At 28.8% G+C, this 14442-nt stretch overlaps 1 protein-coding gene across 8 annotated transcripts in view; it reads right to left on the bottom strand.

Annotated features, from left to right (window-relative positions):
- The window catches only part of ATP8B (ATPase phospholipid transporting 8B), a 61119-nt gene that overhangs the window by 28154 nt on the left and 18523 nt on the right, over positions 1 to 14442 (bottom strand). For 3 of the 8 annotated variants that reach the window (XM_035090504.1, XM_035090505.1, XM_035090506.1), the window contains one exon: positions 6640 to 7204. In XM_035090504.1, the coding sequence (XP_034946395.1) occupies positions 6640 to 6673 (34 nt within the window). In that variant the 5' untranslated portion in view covers positions 6674 to 7204. Of the gene's footprint in view, positions 1 to 2207; positions 3411 to 3974; positions 4090 to 6639; positions 7205 to 11002; positions 11216 to 14442 lie in introns of those variants that run through there. The other 5 variants (XM_035090500.1, XM_035090502.1, XM_035090507.1 and 2 more) reach the window with 4 other exon arrangements.

Raw genomic sequence — 14442 nt, 5'->3', positions numbered from 1 at the left:
AACCCGGACAAAACAAGGACTCATCTCATCAAAAACCAGGACAGATCAGATTTAAAATTTTTTACTAAATATTTTAAAATTTATATTAATCTTTATTGTATTGAAACGTAAAAAGTTTTATTTAGAACAAATCGCAATTATTAAAATTAAATATTGATTTTATTCAGATACGCGTAAAACAATGAAAATACATCTATAGAACCATTTTTTATATAATCTTTGAACTTTTTGATAAAAAATAAAAAACCCGGACATTTCGAAAAAAGTTCCCCAGACAGCCCCCCCCCCTACCTCGTCAAAAAAAGAGGACATGTCTTGGAAAACCTGGACGGATGGCAACCCCGATTCAAACCAATGATAATTGACTACAAGAGATTAGGTTTTTTAACTTTCATTCAAAAATGGTTCTTTAAATTTTCGTTAGAAAATTATGTAGTGTAAATGCATTTATGTTCCGAAAAGAATAAATTATTATTAATAATTTTAGTCTAAACTCTCACATAAAATAGGCATTAATCTTTTTTTTTGTTAATTATTTCGTATTTTCCGGAATGATAAAAAACAAATTAATCGAAAACTGGCTTTGCTGTTGGGCCTATATAATTGTTTAAATAAATAAATAAAATTCAGAAAACTAGTGTGTATAATAAAAGAAATTAATTTTATATCAAAGGGCCCTAGGTTTTTTTTTTATACGACCTGGAGCGAGTGAAACACCTTGAAGAGGTTCTTGCATGAAACAAAATTAAAGATTAATTTATAAAAACTTTAAAAGTAACAGCTAATAATTCGAAAAAATCAAATTCGCTTTATCAATAGGTTTCACCGTTTAGTTTGGCAATCATAAATGAATTGTTAAATAAGTTGAGTTAAAAGTTAAACACTAAACCCAATGGCAAAAATTAATTAAGATTTCTTGTAAACAAAACGATCAAAAGTTTCATAATTTTGTAATAAATCAATTCTAATTGTCAAATTTTTTTTTAATATTAAATATTGTCATTTATCTTTAAATTAAATTCTAAGGTAGGTTGTTCCTATACTAAACTATTAAGTGTGCAAGAACCTCTTTAAGTAACCTATTCCAACAATAAAAAAAATATTTTTACTATCCTGGTGTTGAGCATTATGTTATATACTATATCTATTTACTTGTATAGCTATATTTAAAGTCATATTACTTTTATAGTTTTAAAAGGCTAAGATTTATCTACAAGAAAAGCTCTCTTTTTATGTGCATTGCAAGTCCTTTACAGAAAACCCTTTTTTATATCAACTCTAACTTCTAAAATTCGAACTTTAGACTTCTCCAGATTTCTTAAACTTATTCTTAAATAGAAGCAGTTACACTACCCCAACAAGCTAGGCTTCAATCCCTCTCCTGGATCTTGTGGTCAATCCTTTCAACAAGAGACTTTTTCCCTAATTTTTATCACTTAGAATCTCTCCTCTGAACTATTCAGATCGTCTAGATTATCTATGCAACGAATACTTTGTAACTTTGTGTACTCATTCACTCGTCAATAAACGAATAGTTTAAATAAAATATCGTTCAGTCATTGGGCATATAACAATTGATGCATTTCTGAATATTGATACTTTTATCATATGCAAGTTTAAACTCATCAACGTTAATTTCTGAATAGATTTTCAATTTGTATGGTCAACAAAATATTGATATTCTCTTCAATCTTCATGATAAAATAAAAAAGTTCCCAATTCAATCTTCTCAACGTATAATCAATGCTGTATCTTCATGGTAAGCTACAATCTCAGTGACATATGTTTTCCTATTTCACTTATCACAGTCCCAGTCATTTACTTCATATACAAAAACCAGATAAATAACAGAAAATTTTTAATCAATTTAGAAAAAAAATCTCTCATTATCACAGCATGACTTGAACTTCCTCCATTGATAAAAGCTAGTACGTTTACACATCAATTTCTCCATAAGACTCTACACTTATTTATATTTTAGGCCATCTTGACTCTGTTAATCATTCAGAACACCTACATGACTAATCATGTCACTACAAAAACAAGCTGAAACCCAAAAAAAAAGGAAGGTCTAGATGTCTTTTGTCACATCACATAAAAGTGGATGTTAAAATACTCGAAGCAAATAAAAACAATGGGATATCAAAAGTGTATTGAAAAGAAATAAAAATCTCATATCAAGATTTAAACAAAAAAAGGAAACATACCTCGAAGACTTCAAGCTCCAGAGTGTCTGTCTCGATACTCATCTCTATCCTACTTAACAATCATTCGCTCAAAAGCTCCAACCTCAACCTCGTGGCACTGATTTCGTGCCGACGAGACGGCTTCTTCATCGTCTGTTACATATTTCTGTCCTCCTACGTCACGTAAAACATATCTTGATCTCCATGACATCAGTCTTCTTCTTGGTTTTTTTTAATTTCTCTATCACTGCACGTGGTAATAATTAATCTTCTCCGAGGCATTTTTATAATTCTTTATGTTAATTAACACTCCTTAACCACCAATTGACATCCCAATTTTATAAACCATACTGTAATTGATTCTGATTTAAAATTATTTTTTTATATTTAGCTCATATTCTGCTGACTAATAGAATTCAATTGATGGCAATAAATGAATAGTGACCACAATAAATCCTTGTTAATCATTTATTTTTACGTATTTTAATAATAATTCTTTATTTAAACTCATTTTGAATGTGAATCCATCAGTGAAAACAATGACAATTATAACACAATAATCAACTACTTTACCAGACTATAAATTGTTACGTAAAGCTTGCAGTGGTACTCAACTTATCAAAATCGTCTTAAAGCAATCATCATGTCTGAGATTATTTTGACCTGAGATTCTTATTAGTTAGGTAGATTAAAATATAGACATTTAATCCACGTGGTATCAACAGTATACCAAGAGATGTTTACCAAGCCAATAAAGATAAATATTTTATTTTCATCATTATCAACATGATAATCAGTATTCTTTTATTTTTATTATAGTTATTATTGCTGTTATTGTTGATGCAAAATTGTATTTTTCTTGCTTTATTATTAATCCACCAACATGTGATTGGAGAGTGAAAGAAATTGAGTTGTATATGATTGCGTGCTAGACATGTAGAAGTGACTCTCTGGGATACTTTCCCTTTCTAGTAAAAACCGCTTTATCAACTTTCAACGTCGTTGTTGTCCAGACTGTTGTGTATATATCCAAGTATACTGCGAACTCTTCAATGCTTCTGTGGAATTCATTCAAGATCGATAACCGGGTCAAGTATGCGTACACGGTTTAATCAAATTTCACGGCTGATGTGAATAAACACTGTGATAAAGAGAAACTAGTTTACTTTAAGATATTGATACTTTTTTGTTATTTTTTTCAATAGTAATGGTGTGACTTTTTTTTTCGAACGACTTTTCTTGATTATTGGAAATAGAAATAATTGATATTACAATGTGTTTTTATTCTAATAAAAAAATAAAGATCATTTTATTTTAAAAATTAATATTGAATATGTTTGTTTCAATATTTCTTACTTTTTTTTTAATTCTTTTCCAATAAAAAATTTTTTTCTATCATTTTTCCCCACAATTAAATCCTTTTGTATGTTTCTTTAGAACTAGTGAACATATCTTCAGTAACCAGGAAATAAATTTTTGATTAAAAAACAGAAATTCCAAGAATTAAAAATGAAATTGAAAAAAAAGAGAAGCAGAAAAAGATATGAGTATTTGATAGTAATAAAAAAAAAGCCTTCGTTTTTTCAAATTAATTTGGTCTTTTTCATTTAATTCAGTTGGATATTTTCAAGATGATTTTTAACCTCACGTTTTATTTTTTCACTCAAACAAAAAAATTCATATCTTCATATATTATTGAAATATAAGTGTGTTATCAATATTGTCTACTTGGTTGGTATGATATTATACCAAGTAATGAATATTTTGTGATTTTTAAGTGACAATTACCTTTTATTATCTAATCTAAAGACGATAGATAATATGATTCAAATGACCTAGAAGGCATTCATAGACTTCACTAGGTTTATAAGAAAAAAAAAAAAACTGTAAAGTAAAGGAAAAAATTAAAAAGAAATGACACTTTTTTTATTCTTGAAAAAGAAATATCAGTGAAATTTAATCAACTCTAGTGTCTCTCGTCGACGACGATGTTCTCGTCGACGACAACTTTCCTATCGCGACCTCGTTGTGCACACACTCAGAAGGGCGTAACGATCGCACGCACACTAAAGTTCCAATGTTGAAGAAAAAGACTCGAAATTTCTCCACATCCCATCTAGTGTCGCATTGCAAACGTTTTTCTACAATGTTTCAATTTTATTATTCCAACCTATATTTTTTCAACAAGTGATTAATGATATTTCACATCAATTTACACGTCAATTTGACATTTAAATTGATTCATAGAATCACGTTCAACCCAATTACCGGCACACAATCAACATTTAGTTCACACTTTGTTTTTTTATAGCTTACTTCTTTATAATGGTTTTAATGTTGAATTTTTAGATACACTGATTGAAATATACCAGACTTGTCAGATTTTAAAGATTAATTCACTTTTATGACATTACAACGTCTCGCGTTGTTACGCATCTGTTTGCATCCGAGACAATTTCTGATTGAGAAAGAGAAGGACAAAAAATGAGTAAAAAAGCTCACAAGGCGTCACGACGCCGTCTCAAACACCCCTTGTACAGTTGATAAGTTCGACGCTACACAGCGCCTCTGTCGATTATTTGTGGAGGGAAGTTTTGAAATTTTTTATTGCGAATTTGTGCAAATTTATTTTTAATTAACAATAAATGATAATTTTTTTACTGATTAAATCAATAAAAATTAAGATTTTGTTAGATAATCATGCTAATTATTTATTCTTCGTAATTTTATTAGTATGAATGATACTAATTATTACCCTCTCTAAATATAAAAAAGTGAAAAACATTGGAAATGACTGTAGAATCAGTAAATATAATTATTTTTAATAGAATAACAAAAAACCTTAAATTACCAACTCATCGTGACGGTCAAATTTTCGCTGTTGGAAATTTTTGCCCTACCATTGATGACACTATATGTTGTAGTAGTCAAAGAGTGTTAAGAATGAACACACATAAATGTGTTCAATTTTAATGGAAGTCAAGGTGTAGCATCTTAAAGTACACATCAAAGTGTGTTAAAATTTGTACTTTATTTATAACATTTAATATTGAACACTTTTATGTATACTCACTGTACACACTTCGATTTGCAGTGTATGCAATGTATCCTTTGTACTAATATGAAAATAACTAGTTTCACTTTAAGACGGCATTTGTAAACCTTACTTCAACAAGCTTACATCAAATCTCTGTTCATCAGCCTTAAGAGGTGTCATTTCTTTCACTTGTTTTTGAAGGTGTTGATAAAGATGTAACTTCAATTATGGCTTGATTTAAATTATTTATCCTTAGAAATTTAACTTAAAGTAGTACTTCCGGTTTTAGAATTCACGTTCAAAATTCAATGAAACTTGGCATATTGGGGCATCGTAACATCATAATTGATCAGTTGAATTTTTTAAGGCCTGATAATAAAGAGAACTGAAAAAAAATACCACAATCAAAATTCTGAAGTACTTTTGTAGTACAGTTATGACACCACTATTATAGAAATCTGAACGTCGAGTTTTGTGGAACAAAATGAAGTCTGTGCTTTCTTGAAAGGATCAATGGTGAAGGTAAAAATGTTTAAAGATTAATTTTTTTTTCAGTTCTCTGTAGGCCTTCAACAATTTAACTGATCAATTATGATGTTATAATGTATCAATCTGCCAAGTTTCATTGAATTCTACAACCGGTAGTACTTCCTTGAGGCGTGTGAGTTGTCGTAAACATGAATCTCAAAACAAATTAGAGCCCGAAATTTTTGTCCACATGTTGAAGGTTTGTAGGAATTCTTTACATAATAGTCCTAAATTTTTTTTTTACAATAAATTAATTTATTTTTCATTACGAAGTTGTTGCAATGGGTATGATTTTTTGAATTGAAAATTTTGACACATCTAGAGTCCAAATCCATCGCTTTTAAAAAAATTTCTGTGTGTGTCCGTACGTACGATCAAATGTACGTACGTACGTAACTTATTTTTTCGTCTTACATATCTCGAGAACAAATAATGATATCGGCTCTGGGCCAATTCCATTCGACACATATTTATATCATAAATATTTGATAAGATTTACGAAAAAATTAAATTAACAGTTTTTATCTTTTTTATACCAAAAAAATTGTTTTTTAAAAACTGGATAATTTGAATACGACATAAGTGGAATGATTTTCACTTTTTATTTATAAAATCGGATGGGAAGTTGGTGGTTTGGGTAGACCAATCACACCAAGCCTTTTTAGTGTTGTTTATTTAAACAATTAGAATTAGAGCATATTCATTTGGTGATTTTGGGAAAGTACCATTAAAAATTGTTTGAAGACCGTTGCCTATTGTTTTGAATGTTAAGATAGTTTAGAAAATCATTAAGAAAGATTTTTAAAAATAATCCAAATTTAGAAGAAAATTATCGAGTATAAATATTAAGAAAAGTATTTATATATAAAAGTGAATAAAAAAATTTACCTTGTACGGGACTTGTGGCTGCGTTTCGTGACATGTTTCAAGCTTTTTCTTCTTCTTGATGTGTTTTAATGCAATTGGACGGATATGAATGAGTGTATAATAATAAAGATAGCCAGTTATCTTGTAAGATTGTCTGCAGATGAATAAAGAATTCAGCCCAGTCTCTGAATAATTCATCAATATTACCGAGCCCAACACCGCCAGCGGTGTCCTCGGGTAATTTTGGTCGTTTATAGAAAATATTTAGGCACGTTGGTGATGCTGCTGTTAATAATTCCAGCAGACTAAGGGGTTTTAATTCAAAAAAGTCAATTGGATGTAAAGGAAATGAGGTCAGGTGGGATGTTTTGATACTGTCTGATAACGTGAGAACATCAGGATTGGAAAATAATGAGAACGCGTTCGGTACAGCGTCCATGTGGTCACTGGTCACCGACGTCCTCGTCTCACTCCTGATCGACGCCACGGCCGATTTCCAATTAAGATCCAATGATTATAATCTCCACACCTTGACCAATTAGCCGCCGATGATGATGGAAGTGATGAAGTTATCTGTTTTTGGATCCTGGAAAAGAAGAATTTTGCAATGTTATCTTTGCTGCTAGAATTCACTTGTATACATGATGAAACATTTTTGGGTAACAAGAAAAAATTACCAAAAATTTTTGTAAATTATCATAAACATCGTCATTTTTGTAAGCATTTCGTTTGTATGCTAATTAGATGTTATGGTTAATTGGCGATAAAAATATTTAGTGTATTTTTTCGTTAAAATTAACGAAGTGTAGTGCAACGGACTTAAGCGCCCTCTATGTTGAAAATTATAAGTTTTGGAGGAGTAAAAAGAAATGCCTATAATACTTTCACGGCTTCTATAGCAATTTTTACTGAATAAAAAAAATTCTGAATCAAAATCGTTCTTTCGTCATGCCTACGCGGAAGGTTCACTTTTCCATTAGAGAGGGGTTGAACTTTCCACGCAGGTATGACGAAAAATCATATTCAGCCCTAAGGTGGACAATTAGGTGTGAGGACCCTAGGTGTGAAATATACTATTCTCATACTCCCATTCAAAGTTAAAGTTTGCTCCCGGTTTTCAGGTCCCATAGCTACGTATTCTATCCCGCATAAAAAGACAAAAAATCATCTGTGCACATGCCCAGACGGATATTGTCTTTCTCTGCGAGAGAGAGAACGTTACTTTTCCAACCTCAAAACAGACATTAAACTTTAAGTTTGGACGATGGTATGATAAAAAATAGTATGTTAACCATGGAAGCAAAGTAAGACATTCTTACCAGGGTGTTTGCTCTTAACTTCAAGTCGTGATGCAATTTTACACCCAGGTTAGAATATCATACTTTTCTCCCTTGGTTAATAATGTACTATTTCCCATTTTTTTTACTTCTATGATCACCAGACGTAACTTTTGCAATAAAGAGTCTGTAGTGTCTTTAGAAAAATATTTATATCTCAGATACTACAAGAAAGGAAAAAATAGGTAAAATCAAGATTTAAAAACAGGGTAAAAATTATTTTATACACAGTTATAATAACACTACAGTAGTTATTAATTTTTATCTTGAAAAATTATTTAATATTCGGGGTAAAATTTTCTCTTGATGGTCAAAAATTTACATTGTACAAAATAAAATTTTTCGAAGTATGAAGAAAAAAAGAAAAGTTACTACTTTTGTACATTGCATTATAATTATTTAGCTGTACAAAATTTTGGGGTAAATATAAGTCCATAATTTTCAATTGAAGCTGAAAAACAATAAAAATATCAAAAAAATTCTAAATTTGAGAGCTGGCGATTTTTTGACACATTGGGGTAAAAAGTAGGGAAAAGGTAAGTAAAGTGGAACGCTCGAGACAATGTAGTAATTTATTAAAATAAGTTCAAAAACGTTTATTGCAATTTTTGTTTATCAATTTTTAATTTATTAATACATTCAAGATTATTAACATTCGTTAATATAATGGATAATTTGTTGATTGAAATTTCTTTATTGTGTTCCACTTTACTGCCTCTTCCTCTAAATTATTTTAGAGTAAATTTTACCCACACGGCGCAGAGTAATATTATTTACTATTGAATCATTCAATAAATTTAGTACATTTCGTTGCATAAAAAATGAAATTCTTTATGATCCAAACCATAATGCGCAGTTCTCGTCATAGCATGTTATTTTTCATAGAATTTATTTTACGCATTACAACGATTACCACAGGTAAAAAATGCTGTCAAATAATATCCATCTATTTAAAGAAGAAAATTTTTCACCAAATAGAAATGCATTTAATTAATCAACTAGATAGAGATATGTTAAAGTGATAATTGTCAATATAAAAAACAAGATTGAAATGAGAATAAAATTATCTTTCAGAGACCAATTATTATTAAATGGTAATACGTCCTCTGAGTTTAAACGCGAGTAGATCACTGTAATGGCGATAAAGTTCAGCATAATAAAATAAATGATAAATGTTGACATTCATACGCATTGAGGGTTGATAAAAAATATCAAGGACAGGGTCTATAGTTTAACCCTCAACGAAGTACAATTAACGAATCGCATGGACACTCGTAGTCGATCCAAGACACCTTTTTATAAATTTAAACTCCACACTGTTTAGCTTCAAAACTTTTAACTGTCTATTTTGACATATGTCCTTGATAAGTTATACATTTTTTTCACGATTTAGCTTTCGCTCAGATTAACTGTACATTTTTCATTTAATAAATATTTATAACTAACGTAATTGACTTATTATTGACTTTCGTGAATAGAATGTTAATTAATTTTTCAGATTCTTGTGTAAAATTCATCATCGAAATAACTGAACAGGAAAATTTCCGAGCTTTAATTGAACCAGGAATTTTCTTTTTGTGATAAGCTTATAAATTTAAACATTTATTTTTCATCAATAAATTATAAAAAAATTGTAATTATCCAGTAAGATAATTTTTTTTGTCTTTTATTTAAAAATACTTCATTGGAACTCGGATTTAGGTGTTTACATTGCGAATCTCAAATGTAGAAGTGTTTTAATTTAAAGTGTTTTGAAATGACGTCACCCATTTGATTAATATTTTAGTCACTTTGTTAACACTTGAAGTGCATTTGAAGTGACTACAATGTTAATTAAATGGGTGACGTCATTTTAAAATACTTTAAGTGTTTTAAATTAAAACACTACGATTTGCAGTGTAAATGTTGTGTGGTATCGATTGTTTATAATGATAATCAAGGTTCATTGTAAATTAATAAATAAATTCGATGAACAAAGTAGCAGCAACAAACAAAGATCAGTAATTTTTATAAGTAAGTAGGTATTAGTTTTTAGATAGAAATTAGTGACTAAAACAAAAAAAATTAAATTTGTTTTTAAAATGGATTTTACTGTTTAGTTAAACAGTAATAAATGCATAGCGTTTAACTTAAAGTGAGGTTACAGACACTTCAAATCCCAAGATTTTAAAAACGTGTTACAATAACACACATAAAGTGTGTTTAATGTAAAATGTCCATAAATAAACTATACATTATATGCAGACACTTTTTACACATTTCATGGTGTGTAAAAATCTATAGTTTGTTTATGACATTTGACATTGAAGAGGCTTAGCGTGTTTAAAGTGTGTACAAGAATAACACACTTGGATCTGCAGTGCACTGGACCTAATGGCACAAATAAATTCAAATATTTTGTGTAGTAGTCCAAAGTTTTATAATTTTTTAAAAAATGAATTTGGGTTGTCAAGTTTTATTTAAAGATAATTATATTCATTGTATTAAACATTTTAAACAAACTATAGAATTTTAAAAGTCAACTGCAAAGGATGATATAGTTTGTTTACGGCATTGAACATTAAAACACTTGGAATGGTTAGTTTCTAAACACTTAAGTTAGCAGTGCAGATGGACTTAATAATTAATAAAATATGAATTTAATAAAAAGTATAAATTTTAAAAATGTCTAAAACAATCATTTTTTTATGAAAAAAGATTAACTAATTAAGTTACATAATCACTACCAACCAAACTGACCCACTTGTGGTGTAATCTCTATTATCAAAATAGTTTAACGCTAATTGAGGCGTTTTATTGAATTGAAAGTCGACTGTTTGCTCCATTAAAGTGCAATCAATTAAAGGCCCTTAATTGATCCAACATCAACAAAATTTCCTCATCACACCAACCAGGCCATAATTAATTAATCACAGAAAAAATTTATAATAAATAATTAATTACAATATAATTTCACTTAAACACATAAAAAGTGTAATTAATTTTTTCGCCACCACAACGACATCTTAAGGAGCAAAAAATAAATAATTTTAATTACTTTGATTTACCGGAAAATGACTGGAATTATCGACAATCGATTTTTCCTTGATTTCATAAATAAAAAACCGATGCTAGAAAGCTAATAACCATGTAATAACTCAATAGCCAACGTTAATATACTTTATTACATGATTATCTGCTGAGCAATGTTTTTTTTTTAAACTCTCGATAGATTTCACAATAATCCACTAGTTGAGTGCAAATGTACTTGACTAGGCTCTATTATGTAGAAAAGAAAAATGGTAAAAGACGATGAAATAACTGTTTATCTGTCACTTGTTAATTTCGTATGACCTCAAAACCTACTGAAAAAAGAAACCTCATTTTATTTTATCACGATTTATATCTGCATTTTTACACATACATTATTCTATATATAAACCGTGGATATTTTGTAAATAAACACAGTTGAAATTTTAAGAGTAAATTGAAGAATTAATTTTGATATCAATATAGTACTTGTTTATAAACTCACGAGTGAACTATTTCAAGAAATGAACACATATTCAGTGAACAATAAAATTATTATTCACCATTTTTCATAAGATTTATTATTCTAATAGTGTATTTTTAAATACATTGAGTAATACTACAATTATAAAATACAATAAATTCCATTATTTTTATATTCACTTCCTACATGTTGTGTCATCCTTTAAGGTTTTTTTATTCTACATTGATTTTTTACGTTGATTTACATCTCGTTCTCGAAGGCTTTCAGTTCAAATGATTATGCAACATCGACGATCAACCTCAGAATAGTTGGCGGTTAACTTACTATTTAACTTGAAAATCATTGAGAAAAGTATGTATTCATAGCCAATCATAATCCCATGGTCTTGAGCGAGAGTTTACATTGCAATGACGCATGTGCGTGTGTTCATATTTCATGCTATTTGTGTCTTTAATTGAAAATATTTAGTTGAAACATTTTTTCTTCTAATCAGTTTAATTTTACACTGGAAAAATTAAGTTTGCTCTATGATGCTTGGAAAGATAAAGCGGATTTATTAGTAGAGTTTTAATTTATTCGTGGACTAATTAATGAATTAATTGATGATGTTAATCTGGACGATTAATAGTTTCACTTATTTCTAGAATTATAATTGATACATTAGGCTTTAAGAAGAGAAAATAACAAGTATTTAATACTGATTTCATGTAAAATAAAAAATATGTGATTAATTTATTTTCAAATTGTTCATAATTCACTGGTTTTTTTGTTTTTAAAGTTTTTCTTGTTTAATAAACAAATATTCAAACAATCGTAGTTTTTTTTAATTTATCAAATTTATGTTGGCATCATTGTAAATCTGTTAAAATAATACGCCATTAATGTGTTGAATGTTAAATTGCTATACACAAACTATAGAGTTTTTTAGTCATTTGTAACATACTTTAAAGTGCGTTAAAATCTATAGGTTGTTTGTAAGGAAATGTAATGGTAGTCAATAATCGGAATATATTGAATTGAGTATCTGCACTGATAGAAGAATTTATTTGGCGTGAATAAATACATTAAAAATTTTTTCCAGCATTTTTTCGATACAAATAAATACTATTAGTAACCAAATAAACATTCCGTAATGATAATTGAAGTTATTGTGTAGGCTCAAAAAAAGATTTATTAGTACTCAATAAATCTTCTTAGCAAGGTTGTCTAACGTTATCAAGTGGTTATAATGTAATTGCTTGTCGAGTTTGACAAAATATTATAATATTAAGAATTACGAAATTATAAGTGTATTGTATAACACTTTTTACTTTAAAATTTACAAAAAAAAAATAGTTATTTAGTTACTTTATTTATTACTACGCTATTATAAAGATAATATAACCTAAAATTTTAATCGTTAATTCTACATTACCCCCTGAGTTCAATTATAGTAATGGGTAAGATAGAAATATTTCTTAACAGCTCAGAAATTTATTTAGATCTCAACTAAAACTATATTTTAACCAATGGGATCAAAATACAAGTAAATTTAACTCAATTTTCTAAACTCGTTCCTATTTTGACTCTTCAACGAATAGAAATACCCTATATTTGCTAACCATCGGAAATGAGTAATCCAAGTGATTCCCCTTGATCCCACTCTGTCTCTAAACAATAGTGGTTTCCTTATCTACATGTTAACCATATGTGCAATCGATAAATTTTTATTTTTTAAATTTATTTTTTACTTTTTCCCTACTATTGAATATTTATGACTTAAGACAGAAATAACTGGTATAACTCTATCACACTCCCTCCTTGGGGAATTAAGTTACAAATAATACGTTGTACTTAAAATTTGTCCCCAAAATCGTCGTTTAATTGTTTAGCAATACCGACCACTTCTTCAATTATACCATCAATGGGCAAATGGAAAACCGCATATTTCCGAATTCTTATGAGACGAAGTATGACTGTATAGTCAATTATGAACGAACTTTCGAATTTCAGAGATTTATTTCATTACGATAACGTCCTAATTAAAAGCATGAAATATGAAAAATTACCGTGAAAAATCAGTGTAAGATAAAAAAAATTAATTTACTCAGTTAATTATTTTTTTAAAATTATTATTACTAGTATTTTATATCTATGATTTATTTATTTTATTTTTCTTATGACTTTATGGATAATGAGTTAAAAAACCGCAACTTCAATGGAAATTTAAGATAGTATACAATCCAACTCCTTAAAGTCATGTTTTCTTAGTCGCCTACTATTGTAATATTCGCTACACTCTTCTTAAAAGCAGTACTTTTTTCTGAGTATTTCTCCATGCTCCATAAAAAATGAAAAAAAAAACAAAACAATGAATGTTTTCATTTGTTCCTAGTAAGTACTCAATATTACTCTTTAACATGACTTTCATTCTTTTCTTTTCTAGTAAAAACTCAACGCATGAGGTTTTTAACTCGTGTTATATTTTATGAATACACGTTCAAGATATGATTTATCGTCAATATTATTGACTATGTTCAGCATTTAGAGAGGTTCTGCTAAGTTAGGGTCGTTGAGCGATTATGTATGAATATTCCTATGATAAAACTTAAGGAAAAAAATTATTTTTGCTTCTTATAATGAGAGTACAATAGGAAATTCCTATTGTGAGAACAATAATTCTTCCGAAAAATTAATATACGTAAGACTAGGGCAATATGGGGGCATTGAAAAGTATTTTTCAAAGTTTACTTGACTTTTCAGGGTACCCTAATTTACTCTACGTACACTGTAAATCCCAGTTTTCCAAAATGCATTATTTTAATGTGGATAAGTGTGTTGAATATGACGTCACTCATTTGATTAACATTGTGGCCACTTTTTACACACTTAGAAAAGCGTTAAAACTTATTGGCATAACATAATGCATTTTGGAAAACTGAGATTTACAGTGTACCCATCATATTGTCCTGTTTTTTTTTGCTCTACAACTATTGGCATTTTTCATAAATAACG

The sequence above is a fragment of the Chelonus insularis genome, unplaced genomic scaffold, assembly GCF_013357705.1.
Source record: "Chelonus insularis isolate UGA/USDA-ARS -01 unplaced genomic scaffold, ASM1335770v1 contig_77_pilon, whole genome shotgun sequence".
In the NCBI taxonomy this organism is placed as follows: Eukaryota; Metazoa; Arthropoda; class Insecta; order Hymenoptera; family Braconidae; genus Chelonus; species Chelonus insularis.
This window is presented reverse-complemented; position numbering and strand designations above follow the sequence as displayed.